This window comes from Thunnus albacares, chromosome 4 (genome assembly GCF_914725855.1).
Source record: "Thunnus albacares chromosome 4, fThuAlb1.1, whole genome shotgun sequence".
Lineage (NCBI taxonomy): Eukaryota > Metazoa > Chordata > Actinopteri > Scombriformes > Scombridae > Thunnus > Thunnus albacares.
In genome coordinates, this window is record NC_058109.1 from 6,507,390 (window position 1) to 6,527,072 (window position 19,683).

General features: G+C 39.0%; 1 protein-coding gene across 1 annotated transcript in view; it reads left to right on the forward strand.

The window, feature by feature from the left end:
* pmepa1 (prostate transmembrane protein, androgen induced 1) overlaps positions 1–9,075 on the forward strand; it is a 41,892-nt gene extending 32,817 nt beyond the window's left edge. Inside the window, exon 5 of the mRNA XM_044348997.1 lies at positions 260–9,075. Coding sequence (XP_044204932.1) covers positions 260–572 — 313 coding nt within the window. The 3' untranslated portion in view covers positions 573–9,075. The remainder of the gene's footprint in view (positions 1–259) is intronic.
* Positions 9,076–19,683: the final 10,608 nt, after the last annotated feature.

The following is a 19,683-nucleotide window of genomic DNA, read 5'->3' on the forward strand; positions in this document are numbered from 1 at the left end:
TACCCCCAGAGCAGTGATTGCTTTGGGATTATGGCCAAGGAACTAAATTTAAATCCCAGTTCCTTTGGTCAAAACGTAGGCAATTTTCCTGAGTTACTAAAATGGTTCCTGGGCTCCTGGAAAAGTTCCTTCAGTGGAAACGGGCTATTTGTGTAAGAACATCTAGACCCTTGTGCTCTACTTTTCTTTGTAATCATTTTTCTTGTCCTTGTTGTTCTGCTCCCATCAGTCTTATTTATCTCTGTTGCTTTGCTCCCAGTCTGCAGGCCCCTCCCCCCAGCGTCCATCCAGGCATCAGCGTGCTAGAAGCCCAGGAGGCCTTGGCCCGGCAGCACAAGCAGGGCTCTCGAGTAGAAGGAGCTCCCCCGGCTTACAGCGAGGTGATCGGGCACTACTACCACCCGACGTCCCTGACCCCCAGCCACAACCATCGGACTCTATCGCCCTCACAAGCACCCCCGTCCTCGCTGATACACGGTCTGCTCCGGCCTCCACCACAGCAACAAGGAAGCGTGGACAACAGGAACGCAAGAAACACAAAGGAGAAATCCCAGAAGCCCCAGCAGGTGTGACAGTACTGCTTCCTCTTTCCTAGCTAGCTTGGAAAACCAGGATTATGTCTGCTAGCCACTTGGGAAACGGTCAGTAACCACTGAGGAACAAACTAGTCAATGGTAAAATCCACTCTGAATGGTTTTAAGATAAGGGCTGGTTCACGTTAGTTGTAGTCGTAGCTGACATGTGGTCAGTTTCACAGTTTCCCCCCACTTCATGGATCAGGCTAGGAGTGGGAAGCAGCACACACGGGCTTCTCGTTAGGTAAGAACTCCTGGAAACCACATCACTCCTACAGAGCACAGTGAACATCTGATACTTCCTGTTCCACAGCTTCCTACTACCTGTCTGAGGAGCACTTGAGATGAACAGATGATGATGTCGAGAAGAAGAGCAGAGGGCGGAAAGGGAAGAGCGGATACAGAAGCCTCCTCCTTCCCTTTACAACTCCACCTCATGGCTCCTCTATCAGACTGATCTTTACAACTAGTCTTCATTCATTATAAATATTTACTTGTTCTGTTTGTTTCTATAGAACTTTTTCTTTGTTTGTTCGTCTTTTTCACGCTTACAAAAAAAATTCCTATCCAGGCAAACGGCGAAATGTTGCAATCTTCTTGGTTCTTCCAGGTTTTTTTTTTTTTTTTTATTTGTTTTGTTTTCTAGTGCTAATCCCCCCCGCCCCCCCTTATTCGCTGCTTTGACTCCCGTTTAGTTGTGTTTCACTTTTCACGACCGCACAGTCCAACGTCGGCAGCGACTCCTGCGCCAGGCTTTAGCTGTATCACTGGGACATGTTAGCGTTTAGAGAGACAGTTTAGATCGAGTTAGCGTTATCTTTAACTAGCGTAGCAGCTGTAGCACAGTGCTAAAAAGTCCTCAAGCTAAAAGTTCTGCCTTATATCGACCAACCGATGCAGGAGTTGTCGCTAAAATCCTTTTTTTGAGTTATGTTTTTTTTTTGAATTTTTATGTTTTCTAAAGAAGGTTTGCACAAAGTTCAAGACTGTTCACCACAGAAAAAGAGAAAAAAAAAAATCCGCAATATGATTGATCAGAGAGAAAATAGAGAAAGTAGGGGTATTTTTCTAAACTTGATGGATTCTAATGAGTAAAGATATGTTTTTTTTTTTCCTGTTTGTTTTTATATGTTGTCTAGTTTTAGAAAAAGAAACAAACATCAGTAATCTGTCGGGGTGCCAACTTTCACGTTGAACAGTTTGCTGCATACATGTCGGCGTGTATATATGTTACATATCGAGTATATACACGCATGTATGCGAACCGGGAGTGAACTTAAAAAGCACGAATTTAGAGTTATTTATATAATTGCTGAAAAGAATTGCACTATTTTTTAGTCTGCGCAGATGGAACGTGTGAGAGAGACTTATATTGGGAAGGAGCTCTGTCTGTCCGGGCTGAAACACAACCAGAGAGACGTGGAACCACGGGGGGACTCACCAGATGGGGGTGGGGGGAGGCCGCACAGTGCACAGCAGCCAGTATCATGAGAACATATCATGGGAGGGTTCTGACTTTGGTACAACGGACTCGGATTAACCATTACTGTACCATTGATTTAAAAAAAAAAAAAAAAAAAAAATCCCTGGTTTATGCAAATATCCGAGTCCCGCAAGCCAACCACGAGTCAGCGTCCGACCTGCGGGCCCAATCAGAAACTCTGCTCGTAGCTTTTTTTCTCTCATCCTATCGGCCGAATTGTTGTTCGCCAATCCCAAAGCTGGCTGTCACTACCTCGCCAAACACAAGTCAAGCACATACGAGTTTGCTCACGTTAATCAGACTTTGTCGACATCGAAACAAACGTCTGAACTAATCAAGACGATGTGTAATGTAACAATAGAGTCGGGTAGAGTAGAGTTAGTTTTTTTTTTTAATCCTGCTGCGTGTTATTTATGTGAATGTCAGAATATTTGTTCATCGGATGAAAAGAGAGGAAACGACACAGAACCAGTGAAACCGAACGTCCCCTTTGTAGTGAACTACTCAGGAAGGAAGCCAGGTCGCCTTACAGGCCCTAAATGTGTGATACACTGACTGTGCACTGCTGCGGCCAAACACACACACACACACACACACACACACACACACACACACAGTCCTCTTTTTAATCTCTCCTGCCTTCTCATTACAACAGTAACACACATTCAAACCAAGCCCCTTCTGGTGAGTTTCTTTCTCTCTCTCTCGCAGGCATCTCTGAGCACTTTACTGCACCGGGAAAGAGACAACAATCTTCTGTCAGCCAGCGTCAGCCAGCCTCGACTCACCGCCGCACCATAAAACTTTAAAACTAGAACCTTTTAAATCTCTAGATTAAAATCTACAACCTTTAGAGACACACTTTTAAAAGATGCAAAGAGTTGGTGCTCCAAAATTGTACACATCCTTTAAAGGAAGAAAATCAGAACAAACTTTTTTTTTTTATTTCACAAAAGAAGCCAAAGTTGTCAAATGTACAAAAAAAATTTCAATAAAATTCAGTGTAAAATTGGCAAAACTTTGATTTATATCAGGATAAAAAAAATAAGTAAACAAGATAATTAATGTCACCAAATTTTAATTTTTGATTCTCAGTTCTGCTGAAACATTTTGTCAGCTCCAAATAATAATATTTAGGTTTGATACCCGGCTTCTTACGGATATTTCAGTTTTGGATCAGAACTCTTTGTGTGTTTTGAACGCAGCACGAGACGGGTTGTCGCAAACTAGACACACTGAAGTGTTGAAAAGTGACACGAGTGTTAATAGCAACTGGTCTCGTGTCATCTGTTTAAGAGTGTGGAAATAAAGGTGGAAGGATGTTTTAGGCTCCTAAAGTAGAAGATTAGAATATCTAATCTCTCTGCTGCTTGTATAAAAAAAGGGTCTAGTGTGTTTAAGGTACCACAGATAGACCAGCGCCCTCTAGTGTCCAGTCTTTATGCAACAGCGCCCTCCGCAGGGAGCGAACTAAACCGCAGCCAAAACTCCCGAAGCTGAATTAGCTTAGCCTGAGGAGAAGAGAGAATTAAAAGACCAAAAAAAAAAAAAAAAAGAAGACATTTTATAATATGATACGGTGAATCTTTCATTCCTTTGTCTTTTCTTTCCTTCTCAAATGAATCACAGGTGTCTAAAGCTGGATGGACGTAGATACGCCTCATGTATCATCATTACATTTGAGTCACAATATGTGAAAGATAAATCCCTGGTGATCTTTGAAAAGACCAGAACATCTTTTAACAATATTTTTCTACTGTTTTGAAGGTATTTTTAGGAAACCTTAAAGACTCTTCTAACAATCCAGATAAAGAAATATTAAATCTGCTGCACAATAGACAAGATTTTAAACCTGTTTTCCAAGTTGCAACTGTTTCCTGATTCAAACAAAGACGGTAACTGTCTTTGTTTGATTACTACAACACAAACCAAAATTGTAACGTTTTTATCGTCAGTTATATTTGTCTATTAATGTTACTGTTCATGCACATTAACACATTTTTATTTTCCTTGTGCTGTTCAAACTGCAGCTTCCTCTTTCCTGTCACACATTAGATGGATTTTTTTAAAATCTAGATTGTTGGAAGAGTCTTTGACAAGAGTCTTTAAATACCTTTAAAACAGCAGTAAGTGTTATTTAAAGATTGTCGGGGATTTATCTTTTAGAAAAATGTAAAGATAATACATGAGAAGCACAAACTGGGGGATAAGAGGCACACAGGCACTAAAATATGGCATTTGAAACCCAGTGGTGCAGATCTGATGTCATTATGTCTGTTTAAACAGGAATGAAAGTGGATTTTTGCTCCTGTTTAAAGAGACATGGGAATATTGTCATAATTCAGTTTTCTACAACAACAGTTGTTGAGTCCTTCCTTTAACTTCTGTGATTCAAAAAACAAAAAAAACAAAAGACAAAGGTGAAAAAACTGGCAAATAATCAAAAGTCAGGTCTTTGTGGTCTCGTTTACTGTCTCTCTGTCTCCTTTATTCCTGTGCTGCACGGCCATGTTGGCGTTTTTTTATTTTCATGACAAGTACTTGAAGAAAAGAAAAAAAAAATCACAATATAATGAAATGACCCAAAGCAGCTAAAGGAGTGATGATCGGATCAAAGTATGAATCACCTTTGACCTCTTAATAAGATTGTGAAGCCTGGTCCCGATTCAAGTTTCGCTAAATTATTGACCTTTCCTTTCCTTTCCTGTCCTCTTTCCCTTCACCGTTATGATACTTGTGTTGGGACCGGGCTGTTTTTCCTCTTTAGTACGGTTCGCTTCCCTGCGTCGGAGGGTTCGCAGCGGGTATGAGAAGGCTGGACGGGCTCTGATCAGGGCTTCACAGTAAAAAAAAAAAACAACAATGGTAATAATAATAATTTAAATATGAGACATAAAAACAGTTTAGGATCAATCTCTCGCTTCAGGGAAACCTGCGCTGGCTGACGATACAAAGGAAAGACATGAGGAGAGGAAGGGAAACACACACACACACACACACACACACTCCATCACACACACACACACAGAGAGAGGTCATAATAGTTCTTTAGCGTTAATGTTTTTTACAGCCACTGCTAAACGACGTCCTTGTTCAGTGTAAAAATGCATCTTAACGTTCAGCTGAAGCTAATATGAGTCAGACAAATCTAATATTTTTTACATTTTTAGTCCTTCTTCACTGGCATTGTTCCTTTCCTCAGTGGAGGAATAGCTGCATGTAGGCTTGTTGCTGAGAAGAAACACCAGTATTGAACCTACATATGACTTCCAGGATGAAAATTCGCACATGATTTGTCTAACTGAGAGTGCTGAAGTCAGAACAGAGAGGAGGAATGGTTACAATTACCAAATACCTCTTTCAACATACATATGGTATGTGAGTATTCAGACAGACTCTGAAAAAAAATCTGAACCTTTAAGGAAGAAGTGTGAGTTACTGAGAAGTAAATGTTGTTGTTATGGAAGTTTTAGCGCAGACAGTTTAATCAAATCCAGATTAATGTTATCGCTTCCATGTGAGACCAGTTTGGACAGCAGTAAGCTTTATCTGTTTGAACTGGTCACACCTTTCTCCTCGCTGCAAGCCAGTATAAATATTAGTTAGCTAGCATATTAGCTAATACAGCAGAGTTTTTTTTGTAAAGTCAGCTCACACACACACACAAAGAATTCTGTCTTTTCCCAGAGGTGTGTGTGCAGTTAATGTACACCGACTTGCCCTTGGAAGGACCTCCAGCTGTCTAGACACAAACTAAACACACACACACACACACACACACACACACACACACACACACACACACACACACACAAAGCAGACTAAACAATCTAACCTAAGAACCAGACCTTACACACACACACACACACACACACAGGTGCACTTTCACTCATCCACATACTTTTCTTTTTGTTATTTTGGACCACACAAGATAGCAAAAACATTTATCTCACACACACACACCTGGTTCACCCCTCCTTCCTCTTCCTGTCTGAAAACGCTCTTCCTGTTCCCTAGAGATGCCTGCCGTCCAATGACAGAGCTCCTTTCAGGCCGGCCCCCCCCCCCCCACTCCCCCCTCGCTGCCATTGGCCGGTTGTCTTTCGGTCTCCTCGGAAACGTTCGTCGTTTATTATTGTATGTTGTACAAGTGTGCCTGCCTGCGCTGAGACGGGCAAAATGTGAGTGGCTGTAGTTTGGGCTGTCAATCATCCCGAGCCACGCCTCCTTACTGTCTCAGATGATGATGATGATGATGATGATTGGATGACGATGATGAGATTGACGGTCATGATGATGATGATGATGATGATGATGAAGATGTTTTTGATAGTGATGCCGCAGAGAGCGTTGCAATACACCTACTATTTGCCTTTTTGATAATATTAGTTCTATTTTAACGTAGTTTGCTAAATGTAAGTTTTTTTTTTTTTATTGTTGTTGTTGATGTTATTATTGTTTATTCACTTGAGAACACAAAAAGGTCATTTTACTTCAGTCCATCGGTCACACAAAAACTTTTTTCTTTTTTTTTTTTTTTTTTTATTTTGTGAAACCAACCTTGAGAGTGTAAAAACTACCTAACACACATAAGCTGCAGATCACTGGGGGAGGGACGTGTAAATACGAGAAAATCTACTTCTGCTTTTAAGTGCCCTTTCCACTTTTAAAGTTCGCTCGCAGCTGTTCGAAGAGCAAACGGTGTGATTTGTCAGGGGACGACATCGAGGAACCTGCGTTTTTACATACATCAATCACCCGAGAACAGCTTACTTACTTTTTTTTTTTTTTTTTTGCATTTTGCATTTTGCTCACGCACTTACAAGTTTAAGTATATTTCTTTGTGCATGTAAACATCAAGTCCTAGTGATCCAGTTTGTCCGCCACCATCCCTAATCATCACGTCTCCCACGTCGCCCGACCCAGCGTCTACATGTGTGCCTTCTGGTGTCCGGCTCAACGGAGACTTCGTCTGTCTGTAAAACACGCTATGGTGCAATGAACTCCTGCCTTTTTTTTTTTAACACGTAGACATTGGAAAGCATGAAAATATTAACATGACATTACATGGCTGTGATGTACGGAAGCTCGTTCATGCCAGGAAAAAGAAAAAAAAAATGTATATAATGTTGGGAATTACAAAACAAACAAAAACAAACACTGAGGTTAAAAATGTTTCATCTTGAAAACAGCAGTTGACAAAAAAGATGATTTCGTCAACTGCTGTTTCCTTGCGCGATACGATCGAAAGCTGGTTGTTTTTGTCAAAAATACACAAAAGTATGACTTTATTTATTTATTTTCCAAGTGTTGTCTTTGTAAAATCAAAATTATAAGACTTACAACATCAAGTTTTTGACTATGTATCTCATTGTTTTAACTTTTCAGTTTCTCATTCTAACTTTTAATTTTTTTTTTTCTTTTCTTTTTCTGGCATGAAAAGGCTTCCGTACCGATGAAATAAGATGCTGAATATTGAAAAATTTAGCTCAGTGGTTACTCATGCTGCGTTCCAGAGATGTCGGAAAGAAATTTGGCTAAAATCCAGAATTTGCTCTGTTTAAGTTGTATTTTTAGTGAAGCACAACCTTCAAATGCATCATATTATCAGAAAGAAAACATGAAACAAGCATTTGAAACGTTGCATATACAGTTAATACAGTTAATACAGCTAATTTCCTTTTAAAATGGAAAAAAGTAAATGCAGGAACCTACCAGCTAGGAATTCTTTACTTCCGACATTTAATGAAACCCAACATGAGCGACGGCACAACCAGAACCATCATGACTGCCATGAATAAAAAAAATAAAGTGTCTGGCTCCTTGTACAGAATCTGCTCCTCCAACAGTCTACAGTTTGTCCAACACACAGCACAGCCCACGTTTCTGTCCACAGCATCGTTAAAGACATTTCCAAAGAAGGAATCATCCTAAACGAGACTCTTGTCGCAGAAAAGAAAAGAAAAGAGTCACACCTGACTTGAACTTTTGGGAAACAGCTTTCTTTACAGTTAACTTTTTTTTTCCAGTTTCTATGTAACTCTGTAGTTCACCTGTAGACAAGTATGTTAAGTACACGATAATACGTCCCAGGACTAGTCTTAAAGAAGGAAAAACTTTGCATTAAGAGCTTGTATTATTAGCACTTGTCAGTAGTAGACTGGAGAAAAGTTAAACGTAGAGAAAACTGTTTTCTCCTTTTGTGTTTTTGCTCATTCTGCATCGTTGTGTTCTTCTCTGCTCGCTCTGCTCTTTGAATCAGCGTCTGCGTGGCGCCTTTCCTCTGACAATGTTGAAGAAAAATATACAGAAACACTCTCTTTTGGTTTGCAGTATGTATGTGTGTGTATTTAAACAAGGCAGCACTCCGGTGCTCGGCCAGCCGCAGTGACTATTGTAGAAGTCTTCCACCTCGTCGTTGAGTTTTATCCTGCAAGCATGTAAAATGTGAGACTTGTACAATAGATCAGCTCGTGCGGTCGGGACTCCTACACGCACCTGGTCAAAGCTGTGATAGAAAAATACGACTACTCGTGGATCATCATCAGCTTTTCCAGTTATCTGTAAAATCTTTGTCAAGACCAGATGTCAGATAAAAAAACGTGTAGGAGCCCTGATCTGTTCTCGTAGAAAAACCGTTTCCCTGAACTCACGTTTTAGCACCAGGCTCATGATTCTTCCATCGACGTTCAGGAAGGAAGATGAACACGGCGCTAAAAAAAAAGAGTCCAGGGTTCAAATCCGGTCTGTTATCTGTCACAGCATGGCTCACATACTTATATAGAGGCCTACTTATTCTCAATGATAACGGTTGCTTATTTGTGTATTAAAACAGTTTATTTTAATTTATATTGGATGGTCTACGTGTCGCTGGGTTTGTTACGTTGTTATTTTTTCTTCTCTGTTTGTTACAAACAGAAGACAATGGTTTATCGTTGTTGTCACAGAACATGGTATGAATCAGACACATTTCAGTTAGCCTTCGATTTAAAAAATGAATAAAATCTTTTATAAATATGTCAGCGTCTCCTCCTGGTTATTTATTTGTTCGTTTATTTGTTCTCAGTGTTTCAGGAACAATGAACCTTTTATTCAAACGCTTCCAGTTTTTCCTGGAATTAAAAACTTTGAGAATGATCACAGTTGTTTTAGTTTGGAAGTCGACCGCTGTGTTTGTCATGATTATGTATCCGGCTAGAAATGTGTTTTTGTTTCAGTCAGCAGCGCACTCACAGTCAGCAACATCTGGCAAATTTTAACATTTTTTTTAAAGAAGCTAATGAAAAATTCCAAGAAATTAAAAAAAAAAAAAAACTTATTCCCAACATTCACAGAGGGATGCAGGATGTCTCTTTAAAGGAAGGAGGGGAAGGTGCACCTGTGAACCCACAGAAGGGCAAAAACTATCAAAAGTGTGATTGTGGAGAAGAGAGGAGACATTTTATTTAAACTTTATGCAGTCTGGAAAACAAAGTGGTAAAAGAAAAGTAATGAAAAAGCAGCTGAATTTCCTGGACTTCCCTGGAAAACCACGTGTTTCTGAATGAATGCTGCACAGAACAGTAAGAACCACTGAACTAAGTTTATCAAGATTTTTTACAATAGTAACAAACATTAATCAAAGTTTATTCTTGATCTTACAAACAGCAGTCTGAGTAGTTTCCTAATTTTTTTATCTCAGGATCCACTAGCAAGTTTTTTCCAGGGCTTTCAGCCACATCTCAATGGTCTTCCTCAGTGGATGGAGTTTGCTCAGTTGTCATGGAGACTGCTGAATTTATGTAGATTTGTTTTTACCAGTGAGATTAAATTTTAAAACATTGTACACTTTTGTAGTGAAGGGAACAAACTTTTTTTATTTATTTACATATTACCTATAACATTCTCTAAAATCTTTAAAATATTTGTGTTTTTTATGTTCTATTTATTCAGACACTTTGTCCTCTCAGCAGATGAAACTGAGGAACAAACTCATGACCGCTGTAACATCAGCCAGCGTTCAGCAGGTGGCGCAATTTCCTTCTATCTGAAGTCAGTCAGGAGCTGCAGGGAGACCAAGACAGTTAAAAACACTTGAGCTGAGTGTGATGAGTGTGATGTCAGGCCAGACGTTAATTAACTCTCCTCGTTTTTATCAGTCACAGCCATTTTTCACAGCTGACATTTTTACTTTGCATGGTAGAAAAAGCTATGATATTACTAATAACATTAATAATGAGTGTTTAAAGGGCTGCTCACATAATGAAATCTCATGAATGAACTGAAGGAACCTTCTTCACCAGATCATAGCAGTAATCATATGAGGAGACATGTTAGTGTCACGTCCACTAATTTCATATAAATCATTTCTTTTCCTCATTAGGCCTTTTTTTTTTTAAACAGCAGACATTTTTACACATCATAGCAGGGAGAGCACAGACGTAACTAATAACATTAACCATGACTGTGTTCCACTCAAAGGACTTATAGCTGTTAAAGCTTTCACATGGAAAGAGAAGAAGGAAGAACAAAATGAAAGAGGGATGAAACTATGTAGAGAATCCTTGATATCAGCTGCAAGCCACTATTTGACCTCATCTGGCCTCCCACACCGAGGACTGACTGTCTCTAATTGAACACGTGCTCACATATCAGCAGATGTTTAGATATAGATATGTACAATATGTTTTTACTTCAATCAATTACCTTAATGTTGGAGGTTACTTCACTGACTGTCTAACAATGTTTCTTAGAAAAACATGTAAAAATGTATTAAAAAAGAGAAGAAGAATCATTTGAGACTTGATTTGGACTTGTGTTAAATAACCTGAAGTTTAGATCTTTCCTGAACGACTTGAGTCTTAATCAGAGACTCGAGCTGACAGACTCGAGACAAGACTTGGATTCGACCCAGAATAACTCGAGGCTGGACTTGGACTCGTCGGCGATGACATAATCTCAGCTCTGCCCAGTGTGTCAGCTGGCAGCTGCCTGATCTCTAAATGATAGTTTTCCAGCCAGATGGATCTCAGCCCGTTACTGGTAAGATTCCAGTGACTCAACAGCTTTAAACTTTACACATTGTTCTCCTCTTGCCAGGTTTCTACGTCAGATGTCACCTCACAGTAAGGTACCGTGCAGGGTTATTAAACCGCTCGGGCTACTATCTATCTTGTCTCTTTCTAGTATCAGGCTGTTGGCAGCGGGTCTGCTGGAAAAACACCATCCAGTTGTTTTATGGCTCACTTGGCAAAAGACATGAAAAGATTGCATTAGTTAACGACATGTTATAAAATAGATGATGAATGAAGTGATGGCAAAATATAGGTTGATCATTGAAACTGATTCCAAAGATCGTTCAGGGATCGTTCAGTAATTTGACAAACCTGTTAATTTTCTTTCTTGGCTTCAACATTCTCCAGTAAACCAACGATACAAGTTGTTTTAAATACTTTTGGCTGATGACTGCAGGTCATCTGGATACTTGTCATTACTGCTGAACATTATCCAAAGCAGATTTAAGATTTACAGTATTTTAATGAATTCACTACTCCACAAAAATCAACTTTGATAGTTTTTAAACTTGATTGAAATGTGACATATATATCACAATTTGTCACTTTTATTTCTAAGCGATCATTGTGCAGAACACGTGCAGGTACTGAGTCCAAAAAACTGTAGATACGTTTTCCGGTTTCCCAAGAACTCTCAACACTGTAAAATACTTCATTTTAAAAAATATATTCAGGTGCAAGGGTGATGCCTCTGAACCTGAGATGAAGAGCCAATTTAGGCTTTTTAAGAGGAAAAAAAGAAACTCTCTTTGGTGGTGCGTTCACAGACACATTGCATGTACAACTATTACATATTGACTGTGTTTTCAGAGAAGAAGTATGTTTTTTGATGTCTGAAAGTGTCCTCAAACGCACCAACCACTGTTTGCAAGAAATTAAATTTATATACAACTAAACTGTTGTCCCTGTTTCTTTACTAAACATCAAGGCTGCCTGGATTATGTTCACAGGCAACGTTTTTCCAACGAAAGAAGCACCGCATTTAAACATCAGACTGAAGTCGGAGGGAGGACGTCAGGGTGGATGGCGAGTTCACAAGACGGAGAGACTGGGGTTCACATCCTGAGTCCTGTGTGTGGTTAGATTCAGGCAACAAAAGCATTTTGGTTAAGGTTAACTGTAGGGAGAGAGTTGGTTTTTTGTAAAGTTGTAATGCTTTAAACCTCAGTATGACACAAAGACAAACTTAACTTTGACAAAAAAGAAAAAAAAAAGTGCTGAAAACTAACGACTGCCTGGAAGGAATGACATCAATCCAAATGTTATGCTTTGAAAAAAGTCAGTGTTAATGTGAGATTTGGAGCTAAGCAGTTAAAGCAGACAATCTGAGTTTGTTGTATTAGTTCAGAAGCAAAGGAGGAAGGAAGAAAGACAAATGACAAGGATAGAAAGGAAAGAAGGGAGGGATGCAGGTAAGCAACAACAAGGAGGTAAAAGTGAAGGAGAGAAGGAACGACAGATGTTCAGGATTGTGGAGAGTCTGCGGATTTTGCAGCTGTAAAGGTTTAAAACCTCTAAACTGCATGTTACAGTGATGTCTGGAGCCTTCACGAAGCAGCAGGATATTTCACTACATCACCCGGAGTTCCCTTTCAGCATCGACCAATCATGACCCAGGGCCGGTCAGCATCACCGCTGACGTCCAATAATGGGTGAGTGTCCGACTGGACCTTCCATGATGTCACAGTGTCATCTCTTGCAGTCATGTATCTCACTGCGCAGAAACACACACACACACACAGCTGATAAGGCCTCACCTTGGCTGTCACTGTCCGTCCACCTTTCATTGCACAACTTCCCTTTGTGCTGACTGTCGCTGTTCCTCTTAATCTCCCGGCTCGGCTCACGCTGCAGCTGAAAGTTGCTCCACAAGTTTTTAATTATTTCCATGTGGCACATTTTTGATTAGGCCCTCTTAACTGGAGCTCATCATGCTATAAGGTGCTGGACCTCCTCCCTGTAGGTTATCTGGTCATTTTTGCTGATGAGGCCTGTGAACATGCTGTCACATGCAAACTTGATAACTGCTAAATGTTGTCAAGGTGAGCAGTCATTGGTGAAGAGAGAGCAGAGACCCTGTGGGACTCCAGAGTTCAGGATCAGGGTGGTAAAGACATCAGAGACTGCTGGTCAGAGAGGGAGGACATATGTCAAAATGTCTGTGAGATCAGGCTGAGGACACATGTCAGGAAACAGTTTACTCATCTGACACATGTTGTGAAAAAGGTATGTCGCAATAATGAAGAAGAAGAGATAACTGAAGTGGATCATCTCATTGATTTACTGAACCAAAACATCAGAGCGACACGTTCATCCATGGAGACTAACGTATGAAGAAAAAATCAAAAATTCATATTTAAAACTGATCATGGAGATCTCTCTGTGCTGTATCATACTGTCTCTCTGTCACCGGCTGAACAAACATCACTCCGGACGTTTTATGATTCAGTCGGCCGAGCAGATTAAAAGATTGAACATGATGTTGAAATCTGATGTTTGAATGAGGCAGTTAGAGAATGCAGATCTTTGACCTGAACAGTTAGCTGACTCCGAAGGTAGTTAAGTTAATTAGGAAGGAAGCAAGGATGTAGGGAAGGAAAATTATAGAAAAGGAAGGGAAAAGAAATGGAGGGGAGGATTTGGTTGATATATATATGGTGAGGGAAGAAAGGCAGCATTAATGAATGAAGGGGGAGAAGAGAGGAAAGAAAGAAGGCAAGGGGAAGAAATCGACTGATGGACAGAAAGAGGAAAGAAAAGAAAGCAAAACCAGCAGAAAGGACAGCAAGAATGTAGCGAGGAATGAAGAGAACAAAAAAAACATTATAAACATTTAAATTTGTAACATTTCAAAAGTATTTTCTCCATGAAGATACAATAAAACTTTGACCTTTCCTCACTTCTTTAATTGACGGTCATCAGAACAGAACAGCATACTAACACCTGCACATGCACTGATAACAGCTGAGGTATTTTATCAATACAACTGATAAAATGTACCGAGTCAGCATCGTTACAGAGATATCAGCTCTTGTTTTCTTCTTTAAGAAGAAGCCGTCATGCTGCCGTTCATTCATGTTCACACAAACAACTTCCACACAGACCCAGATAACCTGTCACAGTAAACATGAGGAAACTTTCTGTATTAACCTCATTTTATTGTGCTGAGATGTGTGTTTTTTTATCACCTAACCCCCCAAAAATGACATTTTAAGAAAGAAATAGGTGGTTTAGAGGTAAATGTATTCAAAAACACAATGGTATATGTTTTCACACAGAGTTTTCTCAATTTTTTAACATTTCTATGTAGCTAATATAGTTATTTCCAGCTAGAACGTTGCTTGAAACTAGTACATTTAAACTAAGCTGTTATCTTTATTACCTCTTCTTGAGGTACTAATACTGCTACTGTTCTTATATGGTGCAATCCAAGATTACTTTATGTTTAATATTAAGTATACCTGTGACCGTGAATTATTCCAGTGCACAATGCACAGAGAGGAGGAATAACAGGGAGTTCACATACATATTATAACAACAGCTTTTCCTTGTGAGACACAAAAGTCATATTGTTGCACGGCCACATGAACCCTGTCAGATAAATGTAATCATTTTAGGTGTTTGAACAAATGTCCAATGCTGTTGTTTTTCTCGTGAGGACAGTTGTCATTGGTCACATGGCACAAATGTTTAATTTCTGTGTGTAGCCTTAAAGGATAAGTCTGGCAATATTCTGTAGTTTTCCTATTGTCAGTAAATCTCATGTGCAGAACCAAACCAACAATGAAGTTATCCTACTTACAAGTGTTGTGCATGTATCTAAAGTCTCATATATCTTATTCTTCTGTGCTGTAAAAAAAACACATCAATGAGCCACAGCAGTGCACTGGGTGACATGTTCCTTCGCCCCTGTAGAGTGTGATTACTGTTGGTTGTTTAGAAATGGCTCAAAAGAGTAAAAACAGCGAAAGGATTGTTAGAGAGGTTCAGCAGACGCCACTATGCAGGAACATGGTTCTGTTCTCAGAGCTTTGTACTACATTATGCATTTCTCAAAGAACTTCAGCACAAAGTCAAGAGGTTGTGATATGTAACACAACAAGCTAACAAAGCTCTGACAATAGAATCGCATTCCTGAGTTACTATCTTATGGCTGAGATGTTTCTAAACAAGCTACGGTAACCATTCTCCTCAGGGACGAAGGAACACGTCACCCAGTGCAGCGGTGTGTCTCACTGACATCTTTTTAATAGTTTTTGGGCAACAACGGAGGTCTACAGCACAGAGGAATATGATATATCAGGCTTTGGAGACACACACAATATTTGTTAGTTGATCAGTTCATCGTTGGTTTGGCTCCAAACATGAGGTTTGTTGACAATATGAAAAATATAAAAATTCACCAGCCAAATCCTTAAATCAAAACACAAGAAAAGTCGGTTTAAATTATTACATTACATTATACATCATGAAAACCAGGAAGAAACAAGAAGGAACTTGTCAGATGAGCTACAATATTGAAATGTATTTATGGATAAACAAATAACCTGCACAGTTTGTTTAAGTTACATAACAAATCTGTATGAAAACAGACAGTTTGAGACACGCAGTAGAATCACGGCTCTGCATACTTGCAAGGTAATTATTTCCTGAGATAACGCTGCTGAAAAACAAGAACACTCAGATGCTCCGGTGGCTGCCAGAACATAAGGAGTTAATAATTGTTTCACAGAAGAAGAATTTCCAGCAACACGAACAGACAAACAATCCCGTCATTGCCAAGAGAAAGTCAAATATGATGTTTTTTCTTGGTACTGTTGAAGTCATATCGAGAGATTAACAGAGCTGCAGCGTGCACACTGTGCACTATTGTACAAGGTCAACAGAACCAGACATGCAGGGAACAGAGCATGATATCAACAGATACATACCACTCTCCTCTTTATTATAACTTCACTACCCATTATTAGTCATCAGTGAGATCCCTTTTATTATCTTCTTTATGGAGATTATAGCATGTGTGGTGTAGAAATGTATGTATGTAATGTATGTGAATGAGTAAACATACATTATGATCCTAAATATCACATAAACTGCCAAAATCCACTTCTTATCTAGTCATTTTGATATCTATGAAAGTCTTTATTTAAATTCTTTTCTTTCAACAAGTAAAAAGAAAATCTGCCAGAGCAGTAAAAATATTTCAACCTGTTTTCAATAATTTCTCATGTCAGGTTTTATTTTTCTTAATTCTAGCGCAGTGACCTTCCTTAGTCTTTCTTGCTTTAAGATATAGAATAGATACTGTTTTCTGGAAACAGGTTGAAACATTCTCATTCATGATTTAAGAAAATATGATAAGAACTCAATTTCAGGCCAAAATTACTTGATAAGATGGAAATTTTTTGCAGTGTGTTATGTTATGAAGTAGTATTTTATGAATACTTTCCAGCATTCACGCCAATAAAAGCAAATAGAGGAAGTGTAGTATACAGTATTAGATTATGTTTGATTGTTAATACATCACGTTGTAATTAGAGGTGTCACCTGAGCTATAAAATATATAAAACATTCAGACACACTTTCCTAAATTGAAAAATTGCAACAAATTGACAATAAAAATCAAACAATTTCAAACTTTTTAAGATCCTTAAAAGTCAAGGGTACATGCATGTGAAATGTGCAGTGTTTCTCCACACTATTGGTGCCTAAAAAACAAAGACTTAACAATAAATTCTAATTCTACTCTAATGAACGGTGGGAGTTATGCAACCCTTCAAAGAGTGATTAAGGATCTTTTTTGTGTGTGTAATTATGGTTTCTGCATGTTTGTTTAGCCCTCTCAGGAATGTAATAAACTGCGTTGAAATAATTCAGGTTTATTGGAAAAGTCTCGGGGACTGTGTACATGAAAACGCTTGAAGATAGCCTCCATCGCAAATGGGGCCCAAACTGCATGGCCTCAAGAAACCAGCCAACCACAAAACTTCAAATTCTGGATTTCAAATTCAGTTCATCCCTGGGGCGTCGCTCTAAAATCTACGTTTTTTTATTGAAATTACATCAAACAGTTACATAAAATAACACAAATAAGACATAACAGAATAATATAATAGTAATAATAATAATAATAATAACACAACACAAAGACAATGATTCAAACATGAAAGCTACATGGTTTCAATGATAGCAGCATCCATAGCAACCTCCTTAGCAACAATAGAAAGACCTGAAAGAATCTTTGTTATAACAACAAACTAAACATCACATATATTCACTGAACAGAGATTATGAAAATAAAATGCACATTTCTTATTAGAAATGTTATCAAAATATCATAATGCCGAAACTATCTTAAATGCATTTTGTACTGAAAATAAAAACCACTGATTTTTCTGATTATGAAATTTTAAAGGTCAAATTGAGCCTCTGGTGCTCTGTGCTGTTTGTGTTTTGCAGCGTCCTTAGAAGCCCTCACTAAGAACCATTTACAACATCAAGAGTGAACAAGATATACAGTTTAAACACACAGGATTCAGATCACAGATAGTGCCAAAAACAAGTTAGTGATGATTAACTTAAGTCACCGCCATTATCTTCATGTCTTACATAACAGCTGCAGTGAACCATGGGAGAAAAACAACATGTGACCTCATACAGCCATGGTGGCGCTAATAGCAGGCTAGGGAATCAACCACTGAGGTTTTGTGATAAATGTAGTCTAATACTGTTGTTTTTTTTTTACATGTGTGGTGTTTTTTGTGTGTAGGAATTTACATTATATGGGTTAAAAGTCTGCTTAACTTATATCATTAGTTACTTTAAATGGAGTAAGACAATAATTTGGATATATTTTATACAGTGCTGTATAACTAATGTACACCTGTATCAAAATCAACAACATTTCTATTATTAAGTAAATAACTTTAAGAAGATAAGAACCGTGTATAATCTACATGGCACTCATGAAACCTAATTATCACTCCCTCTGTGCAGGAAACACATTAAATGTTGTACGTTAAATTGACATAAAGTCATAATTTGACATAAGAATAACACTTTGTAGACAGTGCAGTGGCGCCAAGCACACAGTGTGCGCTCCAGCTGTGTCGGCAGGAAAATGGATATTGATGACCTGTTACTGCTGTGTGTTGTACAGAAAAAGAAATAGAAAACCAGAAGGTTATAGGCTCACAAAATTCTTCAAAGACGAGAGGCGTTAGGAGAATCCAACACTTGTTACAAGAGTTGCCGTCTTTTAAAGACAAATTTTATTCATACTTTCGTATGAGTCCACATCAATTTGATGGTATCCTGGCAATCGTCAAAGAGGACATCAGCAAGGACCAAATGAGCTTCAGAGACCCCATTAGCACCAAAGACCATTTGGCAGTATGTCACACATAAAATGATTTTTTTTTTATGTGTAATTTGCAACCTAATGTTACATTATGCAAGTGTTTAATAGGTTGTATACCACAATAGCCAAGACTGAATGATTAGAGTAGACCATCTAAAAAGTGTTTCCTATCAATCAATTTCCCATCAATTAGCTTACATAAGAGAAGTAAGCTACACAGGCCATAGCCTATAAGTTCTTACAGGGGGCAATGTAACTTTTACACATTGTAAACTGAAACTATTTGTAGTAGTAGTAGTAGTAGTAGTAGCAGTAGTAGCAGCCTAGTGCAAGTGTTCACACCTCAGTCACTCAAGGGTCAATCAATGTCAAATGAACACAGAAAAGTGGATTTCGACACTCACCATCTCAAACTGTTGTGAAATTGATTCTATAGTTAGAAACCAATATTATAATCCTGCAACATTATTCTGTAGTAGAATGTCCCACATTTTGTTTAATATCAATTGCCATTATTTTTTGTTTTTTACATACTTAACCACAGGGGACTCATTCAAAACGATATACCTGAACTATAGAATTGGAAAGACCACAGTAACAGAAATAATACCTGATGTGCGTTGCACCATATGGGTAAAGTTGCAGCCTCTGTGCATGCCAGGTCTGACAGAGAATGATTGGCTGGAAGTCGCAGTTGGATTGCAGCAAAGTTGGCTGTTCCCCAACTGCATTGATGTCTTGGATGGGAAACATGTGGTCATCCATGCACCATGAAACTCTGGATCCACCTTTTATAACTACAAAGGTGGTTTCTCCATGGTTGATGGCCTTTGTTGACCACAGGTGCTGCTTCACCATCATTGATTTTGGTGGTCATGGTTCCAGCAGCGCCTTAGGCAAAGCCATTGGAAATGAAACCCCAAGCCAAGACCACTTCCTGGCTCCTCACAGCCAGTCCCCCATGTCATTGTGGGGGGTGAGGCCTTTCCCCTCTCATGCAATGTAATGCACCCCTTCCCTGGACCTGGACAAGGCTAAGAGGGTGTACAACTGCAGGCTATCAAGGGCCAGTAGGGTAGTGGAGAACTCGTCTGGGATCCTTGCCTCCATATGGGAGGTTTACCAAAGGAGGATCAGGTTGCAGCCTCAGAAGGTGGACAAAGTGATAAAGGCCACTTGTGTCCAAACCAGGATGTCTGGTCACCGTAATTA